A 27,651-nucleotide genomic window follows, 5' to 3' on the forward strand; every position below is an offset into this window, starting at 1 on the left:
CCTCTCTGTCTCTCACCAGGGACACGTCCCCCGGGCTGGCACCTGACGACACCACTGACTGTTTCCTGGGCCTCCTCGAGGGTTGGCAGCTTCTCATTGGTCCCTGGGGGCAGACACACACACACACACACACACACACACAGAGACACATAGAGACACACACATACAGACACACACAGATACACATACACACAGATACACATACATACACATAAGACACAGACACACCACACACATATACAGACACACACACAGACACACTCAGACACACACATACAGACACACTCAGACACACACAGGGACACACACAGACACACACAGATACACACAGGGACACAGACACACACACACACACACACACACACACCTGTAGGACGTGCCCCTGTCAGAGTCAGGCAAATGGGAATTTCTGCAGGGAAGAATCTTGGCATCCAAATTGTCTCCACCCTCCTGAAGGTCTGGGCACTGCACTGTTCCAGGTGCTTCTAGATGGTTCTAGATTATTCTAGGTGGCTCCAGACGATTCTAGATTATTAGATAGTTCTAGACTGTTCTAGGTCACTCTAGGTAGTTTCAGGCTGCCCCAGGGCCGCAGGGAAACCAAACCTGGGCTTGCCCCTGGGTCACTGTACCAGAGAAGCGAAGATTTCGACTCAGTCTCTGGAGCCCGAATGGTTTCCTGAGCTCATGGCAGAAGCTCGAGATGCTTCCTGAACTCCGCGCCCTCTGGCCCGCCCCGCCCCCCGCTGCCCGTGCCCGCAGAGCATTCTCCAGAAGACCCGCATGTGGGCAGCGGGCGAGGACGGTGCCCGGAACACAGACCCGAGGGCAGCCGGGCTCCTGCAGGGCGAGTCTCCGTGACCTGGGCCAAGGGTGCTGCGTGCACGGCCCTGAGCCGGAGGAGGAACAGGGGCCTGGAGGGCGCGGGGGGCTCAGGGCTGAGCCTAGTGACCATCGCCGTGCTCTGTGGCTCACTGTGTCCGACCCATGTCCACTCCACAGGGCGCCTGGCCAGGCAGGACGGTGCGTTCCCACTGTCAGCTCCCCACGTGGGCTTCCCTCGTGGCTGGGCAGCGTCTGCCAGCCTGGCGGTGAGGACGGGCCAGGGGGGGTGTCGGAACGCGAAGGCAACAGGTGACAGAAGCAGGAGCTGGGGAAGCCTCCTCCCAGCGGGTCCAGCCGGCATTGCTATGGCAACCAGAGCCCCGCCCTCCGCGCCTGGATTGGGAGACAGCGCCATCTAGGGGCGCCGGTGGGCACCACCCGCGGCTCTGCGGGCTGCGGACCCCCAAGCATCCTCTGTGCTTTGACCCCGCGAGCACAGGGCCCTGGGGGCAGCTGGTGGACGGCAGGGCTCCAGGGAGGCCGTGGGATGCCCCTCCCCCCTCCGCAGTCTCGGCTACCTCCGCTGTGTCCATCCCCACAGTTCTGTGGTCACGAGGCCGAGGGTGGGAGGACCAGGCACTCTGGACCCGCCTTGTGGGGGCCCCAGCTGCCCTGGACCTGATGGACTCTGGCGAGGGGCCGTGCACGGGCCAGAGGTGCGGCCCCCAGAGCAGGGAGGTGGCCTCTGCAGGCGGGAGTGCGGAGGGGGCTCACTGGCCCCCGGCCCATGTGCCCAGCACCCTCGCAGCCCCCCTGCAGCTGACACCGCCTCTGTCCAGGCGGGGAAGGCGGGGAAGGCAGCCCCCTCCTCGGCCGTGTGAGAGGCGCCTCCCAGGGTCCCCCACGGCGGGGCGCTCAGAGCCGCCTCCCCCCCCCCTGGTCTGCACCCCAACAGGCGCCGGGGAGCCAGTTCTCTACAGCCAGCGGCTGCGTCTACACCACACTCAGAGCAGGCGAGGCCATGGGGGCAAACCAGAACCGGGTGTGGCACCGTCCCCTCGCCCCTCGCTCGCCACCAGGGGCTGTGACCAGCGTCTCACGGGCAGGGGACCCAGAGGCCAAGGTGGCCGGAGGGGGTGGACACACAGAGGGGACAGTGGTGACGTGCATGGACGGCAGGACGGGGGGCCTGGGCAGGCAGAGGGCATCGAGGTCGGGCTGGCCGTGGGCGTGCCGGGAGCCATGCCCTTTCTGGAGCGGGCAACGCCTTCCTTGCTGGCGGGCGTGGGGACAGCCCTGTCCTGGGCCCACCCGGACTTGTCCACACCAGCGGAGCAGGACTTGGGGCTGCACCCCATTACCTGGTGGGGGAAGAGGGGCTTGACTCAGGCAGAGGCCGCTCTCCTACACGCCACGGGTCTCTGTGGGAGGGACAAAAGGGGGGCGGGGACCTCCCCGGCCTCGCCTGGGACCCCCCGGCCTCGCCTTCTCTGAGTGTGGTGTAGACGCAGCCGCTTGGGCACCCCACACGGCTCCGGAGCACCACCGGGAATGAGTCCGAGCACAAAGCCAGGAGGGAGCCCTGGTCCCACCCCCCTTGCCCGCTGCTGACAGGCGGGGACTGTCCCTGGCCTGCGCCCCCTTCCGCTTGCACCCGCCTCTCAGCACGGAGCCGGCTCGCACCACGCCCGCTGCTCAGAGGAGCCGGGCGGGGCCCGGCCCAGGGCCCACGGGGCATGCTCTCGGGTGCAGAGCCCATCCCCGTGTCCCCCACTCCCAGCCTGCACCCACCCCCACCTGGCAGCTGAGCCTGCTGCAGCCTGAGAAGCCGGTTGGCACAGACCGGCAGGCAGAACCCCCGTTGGCGCTGAAGGGCTCAAACCTCATCAAGTTCCTGCCTCTTGCTCCTGAGCAGGCATGGAGGGTGCTTTGAACTCACTCGGGAACCTTTCGTGCTCTGGGGGAAAGTCTAAGGATTTCCTCTACACATGGGGGCTGATTTGCTTCCCGAGGTCCTGCTGCTGCGAGCCTGGGCAGGGGGGGTGGTGGGGGGATGGCGGGGGCAGCAGGGCAGTGTGGGTGCGGGGCAGGTGTCTCCAGCTCCTGCCCCACCAAGGCCCGGTAGCCCCTGCAGGAGCCTCAGTGGGCGGGGCGGGTCCCACACCCTGTTCTCGAGGTTCCCGCGTGGGAGGGGACTCGCTCTCCAGGGAAGGGAAGTCGAGGCCAGAGCGATGCTCCAGCGGGCAGGATGCTGGCCTTGGTGCGGCCTCCCGCACGGCCCCCAGCCCCTCCGGGAGTGACCCCTGCTGCAGAGCTGAGCACAGCTGGGTGTGGCCCCCAAACAAACCAGAGTCCTGGTTCCCCGGGTCATTGCAGCCTCACAAGCAGGTTTCGGGGGGCCGAGGCGGAGATCTCTTATTAAAGGGGCTGGCGGGGGGGACGGCAGTGCAGGAGAAAGCTCTTCCCTGCACGTGGCTGCTTCCGGCGGGCCCAGTTTGTCTCCGACATCGCATGTGGCCCTGAGCACAGAGCCAGGAGTAGCCTGAGCACTGCCGAGTGTGGCTCCACGCTCCCCTCTCTGGAAAACGGCTTTTTTTTTTTTCAAATGTAGGAGAAAAAGAAATTCATCCAAGAGAGGGCAGGAGTGACGAGAGCGGGAGGCGGCTCGTCTCGCATGCGGCTGGTCCAGGCCAGAGAGCCAGGTGATCCCGAGCACCAACAGGAGCAATTCCTGAGCGCAGAGCCTGGAGTGAGCCCTGCATCACCAGGTGTGGCCCAAAGGAAACAAAAACAAAAACTCATCCAAAAGAGGAGACCCGCAGTGCCTGTGTGTGTGTGTGTGTGTGTGTGTCTGTGTGTGTGTCTGTGTGTGTGTGTGTGTGTGTGTGTGATGGGGGTTTCTCAATCTCTCACCAGGAATCATCTGGGCAGGGCGGTGCCCTCGGCAGGGGGTCAGGAAGGGCGAAACTCCGGGGCACTTCCTTCATGTTCTTTCCGCTGTCCCCGCCTCGGGGGCCCTGAGTTGGGGCCGTCCAGAGCTGCCCTTCAGGGCTGTCTGGCTTCCCAGGCCCCACACGCTGCCTCGCCTCCGAGGCTTTACATACGTGTAATGTGGATCGTGTAAAACAAGCGCACGAATAAGAGCTGTTTCCATTCCAACGGCGAAGAAAACTGCAGGTTCCAAACACCAAGTTTACTATCGGCAGAGGGAACAGTGGTTCCTGCATTACAGTCCCTGAGCTCCGGCCCTGCTTCCAAGCGGGCAGCTGGACACAGGAGGCTCCGCCCAAGCACCATAGTCGGGGGCCCTGGGGGAGGCCGCCCGTGGGAGACCCGGGTTGGACCTAGCACCACTGAACACCACCGGGCGGCCGGAATCCCAGCCAAAAGGGAGGCAGAGCAGCCCCTGTGCCCGCCGGCCGAGTCCTGCCTGCGTGGACGCACCCACCCGTCAAGCCTCCCGGGCACGAAGCACAGACCAGCGTCCAGGGACGGAACCTGGACCCTCGCCTGGTCTCAGGCCTGCAGGGGCACCTGTGGGCCTGGGTCCCGGACACGATCCAGGACATCCTCTCCCACGGCCAAGCACTGACCGCTCGCCAGCGGGGGTCCCAGCTGGGGGCCCTTCTTGTACTTGCACAGGAAGGCCTCGGTCTTGCCCAGGCTCACGGGAAACTGCTCCACCAGAATCAAGGACCCCTCCTCCCCGCAGACCACGCCCCCAGGAGGTGGCTCTGCTCTGGCCACGCCCTCCACAGAGACCATGCCCCCAGGAAGTGGCTCTGCCCTGGCCACACCCTCTCCACAGACCATGCCCCCAGGAGGTGGCTCTTTCCTGGCCACGCCCACCTCTGTCCTCTCTGTGTCGGGCTCTGTCTCTGCCCTGGCCACTGAGTGCATTGCTGGTCCATGCTCGTCCGCGGGTCCTGCTCCAGGGGACAGTGTGGTGCTGCTCTTGTTCCAGCCGCTGAGGCATCCCTGGGGGTCTTCACTGAGTAGCAGTACGAGGGTCCCGCCGACTCGAAGGACCCTGTGGGGACGGTGACAGTCGAGTCTCCTGCTTCCCAGAGAGCAGAGCCCCGCGTGGGAGACGGCAGGTTCACCTGACGTGTCCTGGCACCTGTCTGCACACAGATGCCGTGTCCCCATCACGAGGCCTCCCCAACTCAGGTTCTGCCTCCGCAAGCACCTGGGGAAGGCAGGCACCAGGGGAGACCCAGGGAGAGACTGTGAGCCCCGAGCCCAGGCTGGGAGCAGGTGAAGATGCAGCAACAGTGCAGGGGGCCAAGGGGGGGCCCTGGGGGCCCTGGGGTGGTGCGGAGATGCTGCACTGGGACCCAGGGCTGGTGCCGACAGGAGGGGCAGGGGAGGCGGTGCCTGGTGACGAGGGCTGGCCTTGTCCCAGGGAAGGCACTGCGCACCCACATGCCACAGGAGGTCAGAGAGCAAGCACTGCCCCGTCAGCTCACAGGGCGCCCACCGACATCTGTGGCTGGCCTGAGCTCAGTTCCCGGAAACACCCAGAAAGGGCTCCTGAGAGAGGGCCGCCCACAGGGCAGAAAACCAGGGGCTCCCGCTCGGAGACAGGGTCAGGCCTGCATGGGGGGCTGTGTGTCAGGGTCTAGGAAGGGACACTCAGGGTCTGGTAAGGGACACGTGGGGTCTAGGAAGGGACATGCGGGGTCTAGGAAGGGACACTTGGGGTCTAGGAAGGGACACTCGGGGTCTAGGTCAGGCATATTCGGGGTCTAGGAAGGGACACGCGGGGTCTAGGAAGGGACACGCAGGGACTGTGTGTGTCAGGACACTCGGGGCCTAGGAAGGGACACTCGGGGCCTAGGAAGGGACACTCGGGGCCTAGGAAGGGACACGCGGGGACTGTGTGTGTCAGGACACGCGGGGGCTGTCAGGGACGCGCAGATCTGCTCCTTGCAGAAGTGACACACGGGGGTTCCTAGTGGTTGTCCTTGAGTCCCGTGTTCATGAGGGCACACTGCGACCCCACGCGCCCTGTTCCCCGCTACAGCCCTGCCGAGACGCGATGCCCCACGGCTCCCAAAGACCCCGGGCCTCGCCCCTACGGCTGCCGCCCCAGGCGAGCCCGCGTCCCAGAACGCAACAGGCAGCTCGGGCAGCAGCAGCCGCACCTGCTCAGGGCGGCGCTCAGCGGGCAGCGGCCCTGGGGTCACTGTGGCTCACCCCCCCCCCCGCATCCCCGAGAGCTCTCGTACCCCACGCGGGCGCGCACGCCCAGCACCCCCGGCGGGCTCTGTGGCCAGTGCTGGGCCCACGAGGCCTGACCCTCCGGGGTGGGGGCCCCCCACACGCCACACTCCGAGAAGAGGCCAAAGCCCTCGGCGCGGAGCCGCCTCACCTCTGCATTTCCCGCAGCACGCGGCCGAGCCCCGCGCCCAGCCGGAACTTCTTCCCGAAGGGAACGTCGGAAATCACGGCGTCGACGCTTCCTGACGGCCACGGCAGCCCTGAAACAGGCCGGAGACGCCGCACTGACCCGCGTGCTGTCCGGGCCCACCCCAAACCCCCTACAGGGGTGGGGGTGCTGCTCCTGGGAAGGACGGGGTCCGAGAGGACTCGCGGGTCACTCTGGGACACAGAGAAGCTCTGACCCTCACGGGAAATGTCAGGCCTAGAACAGGGCGCGACGGGCAAGTGGCCAGACAGGAGGGAGGCCCTGCACGTGGACAGTGTCCCCAGGACTGCCCTTCACGCGCACGGCCCTGCCGTGCTCACACTCACACACACACACACTCACATACACACACTCACATACACACTCACACACACACACACTCACATACACACACTCACATACACACTCACACACACACACACTCACATACACACACTCACACACACTCACACACACACTCACACACACTCACACACACTCACACACACACTCACACACGTGGGACTGTGCCTCACACACTCACACACACTCACACACACACTCACACGCACACACACACTCACACACACACGGGACTGTGCCTCACACACTCACACACACACTCACATACACACACTCACACACACTCACACACACACTCACACGCACACACACACTCACACACACACACTCACACACGTGGGACTGTGCCTCACACACTCACACACACTCACACACACACTCACACGCACACACACACTCACACACACACGGGACTGTGCCTCACACACTCACACACACACTCACACGCACACACACACTCACACACACGGGACTGTGCCTCACACACGCACACACACACACTCACACGTACACACACACTCACACACACACGGGACTGTGCCTCACACACACACACACACACGCGCGCGGGACTGTGCCTCACACACACACACACTCGGGACTGTGCCTCACACACACACACACACACACTCACACACACACGCGGGCCTGTGCGTGCTCGTCAGCTCTGAGGGGCTGAGCGGGGACCAGCCCACAGGCCCACAGTCTCGAGAGTGGCGACCCGTCAGGCGCTGGCTTCTTTATTCCTCTCCAGGCTCTTCTCAGCCGTCAGGGAGCCCCGGGACCCTGCTGGGGGCTTCCTTCCTGCAGGTGGACACGTAGGCAGGGGCCGGGCCCTGGACTTGGCAGGGTTGGGCTGACCAAAACCATCTTTATTACTTCAGACAGCACAAGTCTGATGGCTAGAGACGGAAGACCAGAAGCAAATGTCCTGCGGTTCAGGAAAGTCTAACCAGCCCCTCTCTCTCACCTGGAGAGGAGACGGGAGGGAGTTGGCGGCTGGGCCACACCTGGGAGTCCTCAGGAGTCACCCCTGGAGGTACTCAGGGCACCCGACGTGCTGCCAGGAACTAAACCCAGGCTAGCCACGTGCGAGGCGAGTGCCCTGGCCACTGTGCTGGCGGCTTGGACGCTGTGCCAGGGCCAGCGAGGGCAGCCTCCTGCTGTGGTGAGGCCCCGGGCACCCCGTGGGGGCACCGTCCCTCTGCCACGCCTGTGACTCTGCAGCTGCGGCCACGCGTGTGCTCCAGCCCCGCATGCTGTCCCCCTGCGGGAGGGAGTTTCGACTGGGGGAGGCCTGGCCCCTGGCCCCTCAGCCGCTGGCCACCCTGTCCAGGAGCGGGCCCCGCTCCACACGGCCACGCAGGGCCCAGCCTCGCCCGGGCTGCCCCTGGGCTGCCCTGGAGCCCCAGCTCAGCACAGTGCGGCCGAGGGCCCCTCCTGCCCCGCCACACGGCACAGGTGTCTCGGGGGAAGCCGCCAGCCCACTGCGGGTCACGCTGCAGGCCAGGAAGGGCCCCAGGAGTGTGGACAGCTGAGAGGCAGGTCCCGCCCCAGCTGGGGACAGAGGTGACCCGGGTCCCGAGCGTGTGGCTCTGGGAATAAGCCGGGCCCCGAGGGTGCTGGAAGTACCCGGGCTGAAGGCGTCGCTATCTGGGCTCAGACAAGTTCATTCATGGCCACGGGCACAGGGCAGGCCGCGGCCCCCACCTCAACACCAAGCCTTGACACGGACCTCGACACGGGACCTTAACAAGGGAACTTCAACAAGTGGTCCTCGACATGGGACCCTGCTATGGAACCTGGATATATAACCCGGAGGCCTTGACCCTGCCAGGGAACCTAGAAGCTAGATACATGCCGTGCCACAGAACCTAGGGCCTGGATATATAACCCAGGGGCCTTGACCCTGCCAGGGAACCTAGAAGCTAGATACATGCCGTGCCACAGAACCTAGGGCCTGGATATGTAACCCAGGGGCCTTGACCCGACCCTGCCATGGAATCCCAACTCGGAGATGCTGGGCCTGCAGGACCCCAGCTATATTTACACCGTCCGTCTGTCCGTCTCCCCAGACGCTTCCGTCTTGACGCCTTACCTGTGACGGAGGCTCGGAGGAGCTCCACCTTGTCCTGCAGGCCAGCAGCCCTCAGGTTATCGGAGGCTCCGAGCAGCTGCTTTTCGCTGACGTCGGTGCCCACGTAGTACACGTCCTGTGAAGAGGGAGCCCTGACTCTGGGCTGAGGAGCCGCCGAGGAGAGGAAACCCACCAGCATCTTCCCGAGCGACAGAACAAAATGAGCGTCTCTGATTTGGGTTAAGACAAATTCAGAGGCTGGAGGGACAGCACAGCGGGGAGGGTGTTCAACCTCTGGCACCCCATATGGTCCCCCAGACCCCGCCAGGTGGATGCTCTGAGCACCACTGGGTGTGACCGTCCAAACCAAAAAGAAAAAAGTTAAATAAAAATGAAAACCCCCAAATTACAGCACTTGTCAAAAATGATATCCAATGGCAAAAAGCAAAAAGCTTTTCTTAAAAACCTGAAGCTGTTAATATTTCACAGCTACAGCTGCTAGCACAGTGGTTGGGCATTCGCCTTTCACGCGGCCGACCCCAGTTCGATTCCTCCGCCCCTCTCGGAGAGCCCGGCAAACTACTGACAGTATCGAGCCCGCGCGGCAGAGCCTGGCAAGCTCCCCGTGCGTATTGGATATGCCAAAAACAGTAACAATAAGTCTCACAATGAGAGACGTTACTGGTGCCCACTCGAACAAATTGATGAGCAATGGGATGACAGTGACAGTGACAGTGACAGCTGCCTAAGGAATTTGGGGATTAGACAGCCTTTAGGATTATGATTATCACGAAATTTTTCACATTTTTTCTAAACCTATTATAGTAGTTTAAGAAACAAGACCGTGTGTCAGCCCTTCAGGCCCCTTTGGATGACAGTAGCATCGAGCCAGGCTTGGCGTGAGTGACCACCCCAACAGACGCGTGATGGACAATGAACACACACATACGGGAGCACCAGACCTCGAGGCACGCCCCACTGGACAGCTTACCGGCCACTCCTTGGCAGCTTCCAGGAGGATTGTCCCAAGGCCACACATGGGGTCCAGGACGAAGGCCCCGGCCTGGAAGCAGAGACGCTGGTTTGGTATCCAGGGGCCAGTGTGGAAACCAAGTCATGGCCCACCTGCCCCCCCCACCACCACTCATGTTCGGAGGCAGGTGCGCTGCTGGCTGGGCTGAGAAAGGAGGCACCGAGGAGAGGTCGCGTGCCCACAGTGGGGGCGGGGACTCGGGGGCTGGGAGGGAGTTGTGTGCATCTCTAATGGGCCCGTCTCTAAGCAGAGACAGAGGAAGGCCCTAAAGGTCAGAGCAATTCCGCTGCAGAGATGCCCCCGGACCTTGCAATAGGCCACTCTCGCCGGCGACTCCAGACGGGAGTAGGCGCGCCATCCCCCCGCCTGCCCCCTAGGGACCCCAGCGGCTGCCACCTTCCAGAACTCAACGAAATGCCAAGGTGGGGGGGGGGCAGTAGCGGCAGATGCCAGGCTACTGGCATCAGGGGACACGGGAGGAGCCGGTCCCTCTCCTCCCCGCCCCCAAGGGACTCTGAGATGACACCCACGAAATGCCCCCCGGCTATGTAAGCTCCTACATGGCCATGATCCAGAGACACACGAATCTCAGAACCGGGCAGCTTGCTGCAGAGATCTCTCCAGACCCTGCAAGAGCGGCCGCACGACACTATATTTGATCCATAACAAGCAATACAAAACAAATTCTCCAGCATCGCCTTTTCAGCAGGCTTGAGTGGTGGTGGGGACATCCCAAGTAATAAGGGTGGGGCTGGTGTCGAAATACTGAAATAATCAGAGCAGAGAGAGAATACTGTGGAAATTGCCCGCCACACAGGCAGGGGAGGGGTTGGGGTTGGGCGGGGGTAGAGGGGATACTGGGGATTTTGGTGGTGGAAGATGTGCACTGGTGGAGGGACGGGTGTTTGGTCACTGTATGACCATCACTCAAACAGGAAAGCTTTGTAACTGTCTCTCACGGAAATCCAACAACAACGGCAACAACGAAAGGCCAGAGCAGTTCCAGCAAACCGTCTGGGGGTCAGTAGCCGAGAGAGTGATGCGGGGTGCCCGAGTGAGAGGCCCATTGTGTCTCGACTAGGGTGTGTTCTGGATAACAAGGGGAAGCTCTGCGGGGAGAGCCCACTCCCCGCTCCTGTGCAGGGCCGGGCGGGACGGGCTCCTCTATCCGCAGATGCTGAGACCGACAGCAAGAGAGGAAACACAGTGGAGCCACCCCTGGGAGGGCACAGGGGCCTGGGCACGGCGTGTCCACTCTCAGGCTGGCCTGCCAAGGAGACCAGGGCCCCCCAACCCTGCAACCACCCAAAGACACCAGGCCCCCAGAGAGCCGGCACGGCCTGAGGTCAGGCGTGCCCCCGACGTGTCCGGGGGGTCCCACGCCAGCCGGGCGCCTCTGGCGGGGGGCTGACCTGTCCAGGATTCCAGGAGAGTCTCCTGGCTCGAGGGCAGAAAGGACGGAGCCACCTCAGGGCCACCTGCTGCCACCCCAGAACCCAGAAGCCCAGGTGGGTCGAAAGCCCCGTGAAGACACAACCCACCAGGAAGAGGGGGGAGGGGAAGCTCAGGGACCCCGAGGGAACATCGGTGGGGCAGCCCCGTCACAGACGCCCCCTCCGCAGGGAGAACCAGAAACTGACAGTCACAAGTCAACCCAATTAGCAGAAACCGGAGGAGAAAAGAGGTTGGGAGCCATCGACAGTGCGGGGGGGCTGTGCAGCCAGCGGCAGTGACCCCCGCTCTCACCCCGAGAGATGGGACCAGGGTCGGCTGCCGTCTGTCCCCAGAGCACGGCCAGCCCAGAGCCGTCGGGGAAATGCGAGGAACAGGAAGCCGTATTTACTATTAATGGCTCTTTAACCTTAATCAGTGTAATTAACATTCACCAGTGAGCGGTGGCTAATGATGTCAACTACTGATAGACACGGGCACACCCAAGTTCCCACTCCCTCGCCAAGGTGAAGAAAAGCCCAGAACAAGGGATGCACAAGACGCCTCCACGGCACCGGAGGCCACAGGAAGGGTCCGGGACACGGATGGGGGGACGGCCATCCGGTCTGCAGCAGGGGTAGAGCATGTAGTAGGGTGCAGAAAGACTTTTCAGAAAATGGTGCTGGGAAAACCGGCCCGTCACATGCGGAAAGAAAAGGAACTGACCTGGATATCAGACCTGAGTCCCTAAAGTATCTCTTACTGTGTCCATACAAAACTAACTAATATTAAGATGTAAATTAAGATGCCAGGAGGAGAGGAATGCCCCCAGGTGGTGTTTCTGCCCCTGAGCCTGATGGGCAGTCAGGAAGGGCTTTCTTATGTTGATTTTGTTACCAGATATGGGCCCAGAGGGCAAGGGGTGGAGAGACAGTGGGGGAGAGGCAGAAAGAGAGAGTGAGGGGTTGTCAAGGGAGAAGCAGTCAGAGTCAGAATCCAGAGAGGAGAGAGAGCCCAGGCTGCGAAGGCACAGGGGGTCCCTTCATGACACCCGGTCCAGAGACATGTGCAAGGAGCCAGGAGGAAGCAAAGGGGGATGCACGGGGCCGTCCCAAGCCCAGGCTGCCACACCACAGGAACTGGGGACCGGAGCACAGACCCCCGCAGATTGGGAGGGGGTATCTGCTGAGGGCTGATGGCCAAGTTATATAAAGGCCTAAGAAGAACGGAAGAACCCCACTGAAAACAAGGGCAGAGAGACGAACAGAAACTTCCTCAGAGAAGACAGACAGATGGTCAGAAAGTGTCAGGGAAAATGCTCCGCATCACTAACTGTAGGATAACATTGTCACGGGGAGCTTAGGTTTATTTGCGTTACTCCCATCACAGTGCTCCATTCCTGTGTTTGTTACTTCTTCTTTGTGCTCTGTTGACTTGTAAATATTGTCTTTCTCTTCTCCTTGATTTCTTTGCATAGTTTATTCAGAGCCATGTCTCATGTATGGGCACAGGAAGACTTAGCAAATGCTATGCTTTTATAACCTGGGAGTCATTTGGCTCTACATGATATTTTCCTGCTGGGCATTGTTCTCTCGACCTAAGCCTCAGCTGCCCTTACTTCCTAGCACCCCCAAAAGTAGGGTCCCAATGAGAGACGGGATGGACCCAGGGCAAGCGGTGAGTTGTGTGCTACCCTGGCATCGAGATGGGCCTGGCCAAAGTGCCTAATGCTTAACTATAAGTTAAGAGCTTGGTCATGGACAAATGCTGTCATGATCCAAAAAGTAATAATTAGTTTTGGACCCTGGTAGGGTTAGGAATGATTAATCTGGCCTGAGCACTGTAATCTGAGTCTGTGGCAAGATGTTGCCAGGAGAGCTGCCCTCCAAGCCTCAATGTAACTCTTACTGTGTCCATACAAAACTAACTAATATTAAGATGTAAATTAAGATGCCAGGAGGAGAGGAATGCCCCCAGGTGGTGTTTCTGCCCCTGAGCCTGATGGGCAGTCAGGAAGAGTTTTCTTATGTTGATTTTGTTACCAGATATGGGCCCAGAGGGCAAGGAGTGGAGAGACAGTGGGGGAGAGGCAGAAAGAGAGAGTGAGGGGTTGTCAAGGGAGAAGCAGTCAGAGTCAGAATCCAGAGAGGAGAGAGAGCCCAGGCTGCGAGATGGAGCGCGGAGAGACAGGAGGAGACGGGAAGGAGGGGCCGTGTGACGCTAGAATGGAATAAACGGCAACTGGTCAATCAACTGGCTTGGCTCTCGTTTCCTCTTCTGTCTGCCCCATGGCCCGGGCTCCGCTGATGGGGAGAGGCGCCCTGGGCAGATTTTTTGCAACTAACCAGCAGGGAAACTGGAATCAAAACAATGAGATACAATCTTTCTATGTCTGTCCCTCTCTGACTCATTTCACTTAGCATGATACTTTCTATGTTGATCCACTTATACGGAAGTTTATGACAGCTACATAGCGTTTCATTGTATAGAAAGATTGCGCTCATCTGTGGAATATGAAATAACAGAGTAGGAGATTAACACCCAAGAATAGTAGAAATAAGTACCAGGAGGTTGCCCCATGGCTTGGAAGCCGGGCTCACATGCTGGGGGCAAAAGGCAGCTTGGACAGAGAAGGGAACACCAAGTAAAATGTGGCTGGAGGACCCGCTCAGGAGGGGAGATGCGTGCTGAAAGTAGACTAGAGATTGAACACGATGGCCACCCAATACCCCTATTGCAGACCACAACACCCAAAAGGAGAGAGAGAACAGGAGGGAATGCCCTGCCACAGAGGCGGGGTGGGGTGGGGGGATGTGATTGGGGGGTGGGAGGGTTACTGGGTTCATTGGAGGTGGAGAATGGGCACTGGTGGAGGGATGGGTTCTCGAACTTTGTACGATGGAAACACAAGCACGAAAATGTGTAAAGCCGTAACTGTACCCTCACGGTGACTCACTAATAAAAACAAAACCAAAAAACCAATGAGTACAGTCACACACCAGCGCGGAGAAGAAAAACAACCAGTGCCGGCATGGGAGTGGGGGTAAAGGAAGCCTCATTCACTGTTGGTGGGAAGGCCGACTGGCCTCCACACGGACACTGAACAACACGACACTCAGCAACATGGACACTGAACAACACGGACACTCAGCAACATGGACACTGAACAACACGACACTCAGCAACATGGACACTCAGCAACACGGACACTCAGCAACATGGACATTCAGCAACACGGACACTCAGCAACACGGACACTCAGCTACATGGAGACCCCAGCTACATGGACACTCAGCAACACGGACACTCAGCAACACGGACACTCAGCAACACAGACACTCAGCAACACAGACACTCAGCAACGCGGACACTCAACAACACGGACACTCAGCAACACGGACATTCAGCAACACGGACATTCAGCAACACGGACACTGAACAACACGGACATTCAGCAACACGGACACTCAGCAACACGGACACTCAGCAACACGGACATTCAGCAACACGGACACTCAGCAACATGGACACTCAGCAACACGGAGACTCCTCAGCTGCACGGACACTCAGCAACATGGACACTCAGCAACATGAACACTGAACAACACGGACACTCAGCAACACAGACACTCAGCAACACGGACACTGAACAACACGGAGCATCCTCAGCTGCACGGACCCTTCTCAAAACACTAAGACTTGAGCTTCCATATGGCCCAGCAGTTCTACTTAGCATCTCCCCCAAGGGACCAAACTTCTGTTTAGGGAGATATGTGTGCCCAGCCGTGGCAGCACCGGGCACAGTCACCGCAGTCTGGACACAGCCGCGTGCCAGGAGCAGGTGGTGGAAAGCAAACTACGCTGCAGCTACACGAGGAGTATCACTAGGCTGTGAGAAATGTGTCCCGCCACGCAATGTCCTGCCCCGTGGACGGAACTGGGGAGTGTCGTGCTGAGTGACCCGGCCAGGAGGAGGACGGGCAGGGCTGACAGGAAGCAGGCAGGCAGGGAGTCAAAAGGCTCCGGGGGCGGCAGCGTCGTGACCTTGTGTAAAGAACTGACTAGCACTGCAGGAAGGGGGGCTTGGGGAGGGGACCCCGCGGAAGTGGTGGAGGGGTGTGGACCACGATCGCCCTGGTCGGAGCATGGAGGCCCGCCACGAGCAGTGCAAAGGTCACGGCACAGCTCGGTTCCACGCCCCTTTCAGCAGTGGCAGGTGGCGGGAGTGAGCCAGGCTGCTGCGGGCGCCTCCTGACGAGGACGCAGCTTCCCATGAGGACGGAGCCCAGACGGGACAAGTGCAGAAGCAGAGGCTGCGCGACCCCATGCGCCAGAAAGGTCACACACGGCGGCAGCTTCCGGCTCGGGAGTTTCTCTGCCAGGACGCTCAGAGGCATCAGCACCTGAGACCCAGCCCAAGGCGGGGAGCAGAGGCAGCGGGAGGGGACTAAGGGGAGCAGAGAAGCAAGGGAAGGCCCCACGGCGGCGAGGGGCGTGGGTGCCCTCGGGGTGGGGGTGGGGTCTCCTTGCCTGGATGTCCGCGAGCGAGGCCAGCGCCCAGGCGACGGTGGAGCGCAGTCCGGCCGTCTGGATGTAGGCCCTGCTGGCCAGCGGCGCCCTGCGGGAGGAGAAGGCCAGAGCGTCCGCTGTCAGCAAGGCGGGAGCCGGACTCCCCAGGACTGGTCTGCCCATGGGGGTCCCCAGGAGGGTGGGGAGGAGGCACGCCCAGTCCCCAGCAAAAGGTCACGGAGCAGAGTGACCCAAGCACGTGGTCTCGTGCGCTCAGCGTGCAGCCGTGAGGCTGCGGCCTGGCCAGGCCCAGCGTGTGAAGCAGGGACCCCAGAAGTGTCCAGGACCCTCCGGTTCCCAGCCTCAAGGCAGAGAGCTCCGTGGCAAACCAGGTACTCGGGCGTTTTTGGGGGATGCACATCCTCGTGTGCCTCTCAGCCCCCCAGGTGGCCGGAGCCTGCTTTGTCATCCCCACCTCTCTGGACTCAGGCCACGCTCCGTCCCTCCCCCTCCCTGGACTCCAACCCACGCTCTGTCCTTACCCCTCTCCCGACTCAGCCCCACAGGCCCCACCTCTCCTGGACGGCAGAGATGGTTTAGGGGGTGAGTCGCTTGCTTCACACGTGGCCAACCTAGTTCCATGTCCAGCACCCACCGGGTCTCCTGAGCCCGCCAGGAGCAATCCCTAAGCACAGAGCCAGGAGTAAGACCTGAGCACTGCCGGTGTGGTCCTCACCCAAAATAGACAAGCAAATAATAAAAGGAGCAATACTCTTCCAGTCAAAGAATAAGGGCTATAAAACCTGAAGAAGAAATTTAGAACTGTGATGTTGTTTCTAAATTTAAGTAAAATTTTACATTCAACAGATTAAGGATTTTAGCTTACATTTGGACCTGTTGAAAATCATTTGAAACGAGAATAATCTAATTCACTTTCCAGCCTGAATCCGTGATCAGGCCTGGCTGTGGCACAGTACTGCACGGGGCTCGCGGCTGAGCAAGTCACTTTGCTTGCTCAGACGCTGTTTGCCTGCAGCTCTCCCTGTCCTCTCATTTTCTCCTACAAAGAGTGAAACATTCATCATTCTACAAACTCCTAGTGCTCGGAATATAGTGCTTACCGGAAAATAGGAATTCCCACCACGGAGTAAATGTCATTCAGATGTACGAAGATCTGAAAGAACAAATACAGAAGTTAGAGGTGGGTCAGGAAATGCGTCAACCCGTTTTCAACAAGATGCAAACTCGCATCTTGAACCCGCAGGACCTTTACAGAGAAACGCAAAGCCTTGCCTGAGAGCTTTGAAAGAAACGTGATGTGCTAATTTTCCTAACTGCAAGTACTCAGCCTGGCAGCTTGATGCCCGTGAGGGCGTGGGGGCGCTGGGGCCCCAGGCCACACTCACGGCGTCGACTCCAACCCGGGCCTTGTATGTGCCCGCCACACTTCTCTGAGCAGAGAGAGGGTCGGGTTCACTTCACAGAAAACTCTGGGGTGGATCTGGGGCCCCTGTCGGAACGTGGTGGTGGATCAGACCCCCACCCCCCTGGGCCTGACCTCCGGGGGGACAGAGCCCTTCCCTCAGGCGGCTCCCACCAGCCCCTGTGTCCTGTGGGTGCTCCCGCTGGGCGCCCAGGAGGAAGAGCCAAATCCTCCAGCAAGACACAGGGGCTGAAGGTCATTTTCACAGGCTTGTGAGTCTCGAGGAGCTTCAGGGTCCTGCTGTTTCCTGGATGCAGTTACTCAGCCCACGGCAACCCTCGCATGAGCAGCTCGCTCGGACTCAGGCCAGGGGCCACCCGGTTTCCAGGAGAAACGCTGCTGCTCTGGAGTGACTCCACTGCACGACCAGACAAGCTTTCTGGGTCCCCTCCGAGCTGACAGTTACAACACCGTCACATCCAGTCAGGAACAAACTAACGAATCATGCAAATGACCAAACTACTTGTCACATGTAGGAGACGGCACATGAGGAACCTCCTTCAAAGCCAGCAGTTAGCTCCAGGCCTGTGTGGACTGTGCTCTAATGAAAACCAGTGTCATCTCGTCCAACTCACTTTGAAACGGAGAAAAGCCATAGTCCCACAGCCCCAACAAAGTCACTGCCAGCACAGTCGGAATCTACCAGCATAGTCCTGAATCTGTAGCACAGTCCAGAATCTACCAGCACCGTCCAGAACCAGCACCATCCAGAATCTACCAGCACCGTCCAGAATCTGCCAGCACCGTCCAGAATCTACCAGCACCGTCCAGAATCTGCCAGCACCGTCCAGAATCTGCCAGCACCGTCCAGAATCTGCCAGCACCGTCCAGAATCTGCCAGCACCGTCCAGAATCTGCCAGCACCTTTCAGAACCAGCGCCGTCCAGAATCTAGCAGCACGGCCGGAACCAGCGGCCGGGTCCTGAGCAGGAGCGGCGCCCTCTCTGCAGTTCACTGTCTGGGGCACGGCTGCCACCGGGAGGTCCGGCTCAGCTCTGCCGGAACAGCCCCGCTAAAGCCACCTCCCTGGGTAGGGTATCTTCTCAGGGAGAACTCTGCAGAACCCTCTGGGCCTGGAGATGTCCTACCTCCACGCCTGGGCGCCTCAGGTCCGCCTGCCAGCCGAACTGCTTCTTCAGGGCCACTCCCAGCACGCGCCCCGCCTCCTGGAGAAGCTGCATGTTAGTGGGGGCAAGCATGGCTCAGAAGCAACAGAGGGGCAGGGGCTGGGGTCAACCGCCAGAACGGTGGGGTGGTGGGCACCAAGCCCCGCCCACCCGCACTGATCCCCGCCCACCCGCACTGATCCCCGCCCACTCTGTGCCTCAAGCCCTGCCCACTTTGCACCAACCCACCCAACCCCTGTCTAACCCCGCCCACTCCTGCTGAGCCCCCCTCAGGCCAGAACCCCCTCCACTCTGTGAACCAAACCCTGTCCACTCCGTGCCGGGCCCCGCCCACCACAGACTGGTCCCCGCCCACTCTGCATCAAGCCCTGCCCACTCCGCGCTAAGCCCCGCCCCAATCCCCGCCCACTGCTCGGAGCCCCGCCCACCCCGCGCAAAGCAGGCGGGGCACGAAGCCGTCCCTCGGGTCCCAGCTGCGGGCCCAAGGAGGGGCCATCTAGGAGGCGGTGGTTCGGGCTCACGGCCGGGCGAGCGGGTTTCAGGGTCCCGCGGGAGTCCCCGGGGACGGTCCCCGCTGAGAAGCTGCCTGCAGAGCCGCGCCCCTGCCGGGCTGGGCGGAGGGGGCGGGGGTCGGGACGGAGGGGACGGCTGGGCAGGGGGAGGGCCTGCTCTGCGGAGGCCGCGGCTCACCTGCGCGGTGCACGCCCGGCCCACGGCCCCGCTGCAGCGGCAGGACACGCGGAAGGTGACGCCGCCCTGGGCGCCCGCGGGGTCCCGCTGCCCCTGCGGCCCGGCCGCTGCCCACGCCTCTGCTCTCTGCTTCTCGGCGCCCGTGGCAGCGCCGCTCCCCGCTTTCCTCTTCAGGGCCTTAACGTGGCGGAGAGGAACTTTCTCTCCCTCTGCATCAGCTTCGAGGAGGTTCTTCCAGATGGAAACGGCACCCAGCCAGCTTCCGGGGTCGTCGCTTATAAGGCTTTGCAGTTCCCGGAGTATCTTTCCTACAAATAGAAAACTCCAGGTTTTCCTATATTGAAGCATTAGTTTATTATACTATCACCCCCAGGCCCCATTTACCTTTACTCGTGTCCTATTAAATCACAAACTTCAGTAACAGGTCGTCTTTGTATTTTACCAGCTAGATGTAGTGTCTACACTTCTGCCTTCATTGATAGAACCTGACCTGTGAATCCTGTGCAGGATGCAGGCTTCGGGGGTCATGTCCCTCATGAATATGTGCAAGAGATCCGGGGAGACGCTGGGGCCAGAGTCCAGCCCTTGGCGGGGCCCCTCCTGCATCCTGTTCACCACATGGTCCCCAAGCACTACAGGAGTGACCGCCTCCCCCAGCACTGAGCTGAGAGTGGCCCCTAAGCAACCCAGGAGTGCCTCCCGTCCACCCAGCTGTACAAGGGGACAGAACTGACCAGTGGATGGAAAGCTATTTTGTGCTACTCCAGTCTCCAGATCTAGACTGGTACAGCTGCAAGATGTTTGGGGTTTTCGCCTGTTTGTTTTGGGGCCACACCCATCAGTGCTCTGGGCTTAGTCCTGGCTCCTGGCTCTCAGGGATCACTCCTGGTGGGCTCAGGGACTGTGGGGTGCTGGGGATCAAATCTGGGTCAGCTGAGTGCCAGGCCAACCCCCTCCCACTATACTGCAGCTCAGAGTTCTGATTCACACTGGGAAGTATATGCCCAGGCTCTCGAGCACTGTTGGACGAAAGCTGGGGGCAGGCTACCGTGGGAAGGGTGCTTGGGAGTTAACAAGAAGCACTGAAGGGCCCTGAGAGGCCAGAACCTGAGCAGTCTGTGGGGGAGGGCCGAGGGGGCAGAGATATACCTCGATGTCTAGCAAGTGGGAGCCGCTTTCTGACCAGCAGAAATATCCTTTCTGCAGATTTTAACTTTTTCAGCATGTTCAAGCCACAGCAGGTGGAGAAGAACACTTTTCCTGAGATGTATTCAACCTGGGGACAGGAACAAAGGGACCGATATCACTCGGCGCAGACAGCCAGTGCCCTTTCCCGGAGAAAACAGACAGTGGTGACCCAACCCAGATTCCCCGGGTCCAAGAACACGGCCAGGAGTCAGGGTGGCAGGAGGCGGCCGCTCCCCATGGACACGGGAACCCGGAGCCCCACCTCTCAGTACTGAGGAGCAGGAACCAACAGCGGTCAAGAAGCATTTAAAAGCTATTTCAGTTAGGGCCAGAGAGAGAGTACGGCAGGGAGGGCCCTTGCCTTGCACACGGTCGACCCTGGTTTGATCCCCAGCATCTCATTTGGTCCCCAGCAGGGCAATTCCTGAATGCAGAGCCAGGAGTACCCCCCGAGCATGGCTGGGTGTGGCCCACTCTCCCCACCACACAAACACACACACAACCAATTTTTTTTCCAGAGTTTATTGTCAGAAACTGGCAATAAATAAAAAAAGTTTATTGTATACCAGAACTGGTTTTGAAATCTTCACAACACAAAAGCAGAGATGGGAAGTCACATCCTTGCTGAGGACACAGGTGCCCAGGGTGGGCACAAGACTCCAGTTCCTACAACGCGTGTGCACATACATGCACACGTGCACACACATGTGCATACCTGAACCCGAGATGTCCCTGAGGTGGTTGGGCATGGGCCCAACAGGGGTGGGGGGGCAGGCGCCCAGATCCTGCACAGGTCTCACCTCTCACTGCTACAAGGCCAAGGGAAGCATTTCGGGCAGTGAGCGCCTCTAGAAATGTGACCGTGTGGGGGTGGGGGTGGGGGGTCACAGCCCAGAGCAGTGCCAAGGCTGAGAGGGGACATGGCAGGCTGGGTTAGGATGTGTGAGTGTCAGAGCAACGTGGTGGTGCACCAAGGGCCAACGGTGGTCTTGGAGCCCAGTGCCACAGGCCTCTCTCTGTGTAAAAATAAAAAGAAAAGGGGTGCACAGGCGGCGAGGAAAGGGAAGCCTCACCGCACCGAGCCAGGCACAGGGCCTAGGGCAGCAGCTGTCTCTCCCGCCACCCGAGTTCGGTAGCCTCCGGCCGCTTCCCCCACCCCGGGGAGGTTGATGGCGAAGATGTGGCAGGCGAAGGAAGGAAGGGAGCCAAGATGGTTGGTCTCACTTGCAGTTTATTCCAATCTTCCCTCTATACACTCTCCTCTGGAACTCTCTCTTGCCCCCTCATACAGCTACCTTAAATCTCCCCGTCCACCAGCAGCCTGGGGCTTATCTAAAGGTGTGGTTACAATCCATAGGGGGTATACTTCTATCTCTTAGGGGAATGCCTTCACTAGGACAGAATCTCTCTTTCAGCAGGAAGACCCACCCAAGGGCAGAGTCCCATGAATGTGTTTCTCTTCTCCTCAGCCAGCAAACATATAAGAATTCATAATATTAATCATTTTGTATGGACACAATAAGAGATGCATTAAAGCTTATAGAATTGCTCTCCTGCGGCCATCTCAATCTCAGACTACAGTGCTCAGGCCAGATCAGTCTTTCCTATCCCTAGCAGGGTCCCAGTCTCATAATTACTATTGGATCATGACAGCATTTGTCTATGATCAAGCTCTTAACTTATAGTTAAGAATTAGGCACTTTGGCCAGGCCCATCTCGATGCCAGGGTAGCACATAACTCACCGCTTGCCCTGGATCCTTCCCGTCCCACGTCGGGGACCCTACTTTGGGGTGCTAGGAACTGAGGGCAACTGAGGCTTAAGTGGAGAAAGCAGATGCCCAGGAGGGAATATCGAGGCCAATTAAGTCTTAAGTTATAAAAACATAATATTGTCTTCTTGTGTCTATACAAAAAAGACATAGCTTTAAAGTAAATTATTCAAAAGGCATAAAGAGGAGAGAAAGGCAATGTTATAATATTCAGTGTCCTAGGAAGTTCTGACCTTACCAATTAACAGAGTTTGATTAAGGGAAGAGCAGATAAACTGGTAGAATTGGTTACAGATAAACAAAAGAATGGGAGTGACTCAGGAGCACTTTGATGGGTGTGACTGATAAACCTAAGCTCCTAGTGGCAAGGGGGAAAGGACAAACCAATGATATCCAACATCTCTCCACTCCGACACCCACGCGGGTCTTCCCCTAGACAGTCCCCACACTCGCCTCCTTCAGCCTCTGCACACTGGCCAGTGGTTGAAGACTGTTCTAGACAGTGGGATGCTGTGGGGACAGCTGAGACCCAGCTGTGTCCCTGCAGTCCCGCCAACCAGCCACCACATTCTATCCCGGAGCCCCGGGGGAGTCGCAGCACCGTGATCGACTTCGTGCCCAGTCCAGCGACTTGAGAACTTCTCAGACAGTTCCCCCTCTCCCTGCATTCAGAATTAAATCCCGGGTGTCCAGCTGGTTTTATGCTTCCTACTTCTTAGATGGAAAAAAGCTTGTATTAAAGTGAAAGCAGCTGATTCTGGAGAGCCACTGAGACAGCAGGATTTTGGCTTTTCCTTTAAAATTCCTGAGTTCAAGTCGCACAAAGATTAAGGCTAGGGGCCAGGGTGGTAGCAGAGGTGAGGCACTTGGTGCGCGTGCAGCAGATCTGGGCTCATTCCCTGGCACCCCATGCACCCCCAGAGCCCTATCAGGAGTGGCCCTGTGCAGAGCCAGGGGTCAGCCCCGAGCTGGGTGTAGCCCGAATCCCGCTACGCTCACCCTCACCCTGCAAATAGTTTAAGGCTGGGCAAAAAGTGCAGCAATATGGGGGGATACGAGATGCGACACCAAGTACCCAATCAAGATGCCAAATAATAAGGGACGGACGGGGACCCTCTGCTCCTAAAGACTACGATCCCAGAGGTCTTCTAACCCATTTTGGCACCCAGAGCGGCTTCTTACAGAAATGCATCTAGACTGTGAGCTGTGCTACAACTCTGTGCCACCGGGGGATGGATTTTTCCTCCCCACCCTGTTTTTCTGCGTGGAAAATGGCGCCTTCAGCAACACCCATGTGGCGAGAGCTACCCTTTAAGACTCCCAACCCAGAGGTATGAATTTTGCAGTTTTGTGGCTCATAGGCGATCATGGGAAGTGGGCGTTACTGGCACGCCCTCGGCCCAGATAAGATCCAGAGCTGCCGAACTCGAAACGGACCCTCTGCTCCTAAAGACTATGATCCCTAAAGAGGTCTTCTAACCCGTTTTGGCACCCAAAGTGGCTTCTTACAGAAATGCTTTTAGACTGTGAACTGAGCTAAAAGAACAGAAATCCAAAACCATAGTCTTCATTCTCAGCAAAAAAAAAAAAAAAAAAAAAAGGGATGGACCATACCAAAGTTCTCTGAATTCGAACAATGCCATTTATTTTCAAAAATAATTTTAAAAATGCTAAATGAAGAGGAAAGGCCTCATGTGACTTGGGTGAGACGTGTCATTTTACTTATCAAAGTTTTGTCCTCCAATTGTATTTGGGCACTGGGATCTCTGATCCTGGTCCGAGGTTTCAGGTCCACGGCGCCCTCACTACATCCTCATACAAACCCCGTCTGCAGGCTGCCTCGGGGGCTGCCGCCACGGGCCATGCTCTCCTCCCGTTTTACCTCAGCCCCGAGGGCCCACTCTGTCCCTCCCCCAACAGCATCTCTCAGCACAGCCCCTCTCGTCCATGCACGGGCAGCGGCTTCTGTCTTTCCTCCCAGCTGAGTGTCTGTGGACCCACTTCTGCCTCCGCCATCTGTTCCTGGCAGAGAAAGTTCTGTGCCTCCACGGGGATCCCCTGCAGCTCGGCCCACACCTTCCTGTGAAGGCGGACATGCCCCCTCCCGCCCCTGCTGTCCACAGTCCCCACCTGCACCCGTGTCCCCTGGTCTCAGGCATCTGCAGTGGAACCAGCCTCTTTGCTTCACCTTCCCTGACTTTAAGTCAAACAACTACCCGGTGGTCTCCTGCCCCGAGGGCAGCTGGGGCTGCAGGGGCCCCGAGGAAGGGAGCGAGCAGAGGCTGGTTCGGTTCTCTAAGAGGTGGATCCTGTACAGGGTGGCGTGAGAAAGCCACAGGGTCCACAGGCCAGCCCATGTCCTACCGAGCACTGCCCAGCGGGCATGTGGGCCCCACTCTGCCGGCGAGGCTTCCTGTGGCACAGCAGGGTGGAAGGAGATGGAAGAGACTCACGGGGAATTAGCAGCCATGTGCCTGGGCCTTAGTCGAGTCTGGAGACAGACAAATGCAAAAACTGAAAAGCAAAAGTGAAGTTCACGGCACAGGAAATCTGAGGGGATGTGATGCCCAGGAGTCATTCAGCTTTAGCTGTGGTGATGCCACGTGGCTCACAGTCCCAAGGGCTCACTGCACAGACTCTGGGGTCACACTGCCCGTAGGATGCTACTGTCCTTCTACCCGAAAGAGATGAGGGTTGTGGTGCCCGGGGGCTGAGGGGTGGGTGGCCACAGGGCAGATGGCAGCAAATGCTGAGACTGAGATCACACTCTTGTAGCTGTGTGACTGCGTGACAGTGTGTGTGTGACTGTGCGTGTGATTATGTGGAGTGTAAAACAACTAAAGAGTAGTTAAGTCTTGCAGAGTAAGGGGTATATGTGTGTGTAGTGTGTGTGCGTGTGTGTATGTGTGTATATATGTACATTAGGTGGCCATAGCTGCTGACATAGAGCACACTCTTACAGGTGTGCAAGAGTGTGCGGGAGTGTAACGCTCCCCACACACTCACCTGCTGCCCCCAGAGGAAGCTCGGGGGCTGGGGGCAGCAGCAGGGGCGCGGGCGCGGTGGGCTTAAGCAGCTCCAGGGGCACTCTGTTCACTACAGTGGGGAAAACGCTGATCAGAACAGTGATTACTTGTAGAAACAAACCACCACTTCTGAACGAATTTGTGGGGTACATTCAGAGACCGTATTAATTGCCTCTCCTGTCACGGCAAGGATCGTGTGTGTCCCGAGGCGCCGCCCTCTGGGCACAGGGCTGCCCGGCGCTTTGCAGGACGGGACCCCTCTGCAGCCGGGAGTGTCCCGATGCATCAGTTCTGCCCGGGCAGGACAGGCTTCCAGGAGCCTGGGCGACACGCGCGTCTGGGCTGGACAGACTCAAGACCCAACGCCTGGCCGGGACAGGGGCCGCTCCGCTGCCAGGCTGGGACCCAGGGCACCGGGCCTGGCACAGGGAAGGCGGGCAGGGCCGGGCCCGTCCAACTCCGCCCGTGCTCGGGGGCTTCTCCCCGCCCTGCAGTCCCGGGGCCCGGCAGTTCCACCACTCGGTACCCCGGGCCCGGCTCCCGCGGGGCCGACCCGAGACGCGCCCCGGGGAGCGCCCGGGACCCCTCGGCGGCGCCCACCCCCGGCCCGCTCACCTGCGTGGCCGCCAGCCGCGCGCGCACCTCGCGCAGCACGAAGGGCTCCAGGCCGCGGCCCGCCGTGCAGAAGAAGCGCGCGCCAGCCCCGCCCGGCCCGGCCTCTCCGGGCGCCGCCATGCGCTCGGGTCACGTGGGCGCCAGCGCCCGCCGCTCGGTCACATGACCTCTCGAGGGGCCAGCGCTTGCTGGTGGCGCGCTCCCGCGCCGCGGCGGGGAGCCGGGGGCGGGGCGGAGATATCGGGGCGGGGCCCAGAGCGGGGGCGGGGCCTAGAGCCAGGGGCGGAGCCAAAAGCTAGGGCCGGAGCTCCCGGGGCGGGGCCTAGAGCCAGGGGCGGGGCCTAGAGCTAAGCCTGTGCTTATAGGGCGTGGCTGAAGTCTGGGGGTTGGGCTGAAGTCCTGGGGCGGGGCCTATATCTGGGGGCGGGGCCTAGAGCTAAGCCTGAACTTATAGGGCGTGGCTGAAGTCTGGGGGTGGGGCGGAAATCCTGGGGCGGGGCCTAGATCTGAGGGCGGGGCCTAGAGCTAAGCCTGAGCTTATAGGGCGTGGCTGAAGTCTGGGGGTTGGGCTGAAGTCCTGGGGCGGGGCCTATATCTGGGGGCGGGGCCTAGAGCAAGGGACAGCGCTCAAGGGGCGTGGCTGAAGGCTGGGGCGGGACCTAGGGGCGGGGCCGAGTGCCTGGTGGTGGGGGTGCGGTCCGGTGTTCTCGGGCTGGTCTGGGGTCTGTCCTGGGCCATCCTGAGGGACATCAGGTCCCTTCGCAGTGGCCCTGTGAGGCCGTGGGAGCGCGGTCCTGGCCTTGCTCGCCTGGACCCGTGCAGCCCACTCCTCTGCACTCTGGCTATCACTGCACAAAGGGCTCAGACTGTCCACTGCCGCCTGCTTGCTGCCTCCAGCCCTTTGCCTCTGCACACAGCCCGCAGGAAGGGGGTCTCGGGGCGGGGGGAGCGGCCTTAGAACACACAGGTGGGCTCCTAGGAGCTAGGGCAGCTTCATCTGCTTCGTGAGCAAATCACTCCCAGGGCTGGTCAGGGGACCGTGTGGGATGCCGAGGATTGGGGCATCTTGTGGGTGTCGGGGATTAGGGGCACTGTGTGGGATGCTGGGGATCTGGGGCACCATGTGGGATGCCGGAGATCGGGGAGACTGTAGGGGACGCCGAGAAACAGGGGGACCGTGAGGGATGCCAGGCATCAGGTGGACTGTGTGGGGTGCTGGGGGTTGGGGGCACCAGGGATGTTGGGGATAAAACCCTGGGTCGGCTGCATGCAAGGCAAGTGCCCTACCCCCTGTACTTTCGCTCTGGCACTGCATTGCTGAGACACAGTGAAGTGGCCAATGGTGTGGCACCTGGGCAAGAAAGGTGGTGGGACCAGCACGTGGGGAGCGAATGTCCTCGTGGTGTCCCATGTATGGCTGCTCGCTCCTCCTGGTGTTCAGCTGAGTTTGCCTGTCAGGTGACTGGCCATAGGAACACCGCGGCCAGGGCGGGTGATGACTTCTGTCCAGCTAAGGACACTTCCACATTCAGACAAGTTGGAGCGAGGGTGGAAGGAGAGTGAACACGTGTTTATGGCAGCAACTACAAAAGCCACTTGGGAAAATGTGGCTGGTCACAGGATAAGCACCGAGAGCCTGCAGTCAGGAAGGAGAGAGCCCTCAGGAAGAGGGTGCCTGCTGCAAGAGCACTGCCCTTCACAGGATTTTCTCATCTGTGTATCAGTAACCACGGCTGTAACGTAGCTTCAAGAATATATGTATATATATATGTATATATACATATATACACACACATAAATATACACACATACATATGCCACACCCAGCAATGTTTGAGGTTACTGCTGGTTCTGCACTCAGAGATCATTCCTGGTGGTGCTCAGGGAACCACGATGGTTGCCGAGGATCAAACCCAGCTCAGCTGTGTGCAAGGCAAAGGCCTACCCACTGTGGTATCACTCCAATCCCACACCAAAGCTCTTTTTAATTTTTTTTTAAATTTTATTTTTATAAAATTAAAAAATTGTAAAATTATTGTTCATATTAATTCATAACATTTAATATTTGAACATCAATCTCGCCACCATTGTACTTCCCACCATC

The 27,651-nt window shown here is 59.5% G+C and overlaps 1 protein-coding gene across 2 annotated transcripts; it reads right to left on the bottom strand.

Annotated features, from left to right (window-relative positions):
* Nucleotides 1–3,997: 3,997 nt before the first annotated feature.
* Nucleotides 3,998–25,748, bottom strand: THUMPD2 (THUMP domain containing 2). 2 transcript variants are annotated; one of them, XM_055122949.1, is made up of 10 exons: nucleotides 25,548–25,748; nucleotides 20,098–20,224; nucleotides 18,949–19,256; nucleotides 18,220–18,306; nucleotides 16,770–16,822; nucleotides 15,670–15,757; nucleotides 9,667–9,738; nucleotides 8,697–8,811; nucleotides 6,200–6,308; nucleotides 3,998–4,855 (listed from the first exon to the last, which is right to left on the bottom strand). In XM_055122949.1, exons 1-10 carry the CDS (start codon nucleotides 25,665–25,667, stop codon nucleotides 4,342–4,344), a joined length of 1,593 nt encoding a protein of 530 aa, XP_054978924.1. In that variant the 5' UTR covers nucleotides 25,668–25,748; the 3' UTR covers nucleotides 3,998–4,341. The 2 variants fall into 2 exon arrangements, with proteins under 2 accessions (XP_054978924.1, XP_004616144.2); XM_004616087.2 differs by having other exon boundaries at nucleotides 18,220–18,297; nucleotides 25,548–25,747.
* Nucleotides 25,749–27,651: the final 1,903 nt, after the last annotated feature.

Source organism: Sorex araneus, chromosome X, assembly GCF_027595985.1.
Source record: "Sorex araneus isolate mSorAra2 chromosome X, mSorAra2.pri, whole genome shotgun sequence".
Taxonomy (NCBI): Eukaryota; Metazoa; Chordata; class Mammalia; order Eulipotyphla; family Soricidae; genus Sorex; species Sorex araneus.

Bases quoted from the DNA above. Each gene is read 5' to 3' on its own strand.
- THUMPD2 (XM_055122949.1), bottom strand. From the start codon at position 25,667: ATGGCGGCGCCCGGAGAGGCCGGGCCGGGCGGGGCTGGCGCGCGCTTC. The intron at 19,257-20,097 runs GTATATCTCTGC...TTCTATTTGTAG, and splicing joins CCCACTTGCTAGACATCGAG to GAAAGATACTCCGGGAACTG. The intron at 9,739-15,669 runs GCAAGGAGACCC...CTCTGCTTCCAG, and splicing joins CCTCGCTCGCGGACATCCAG to GCCGGGGCCTTCGTCCTGGA.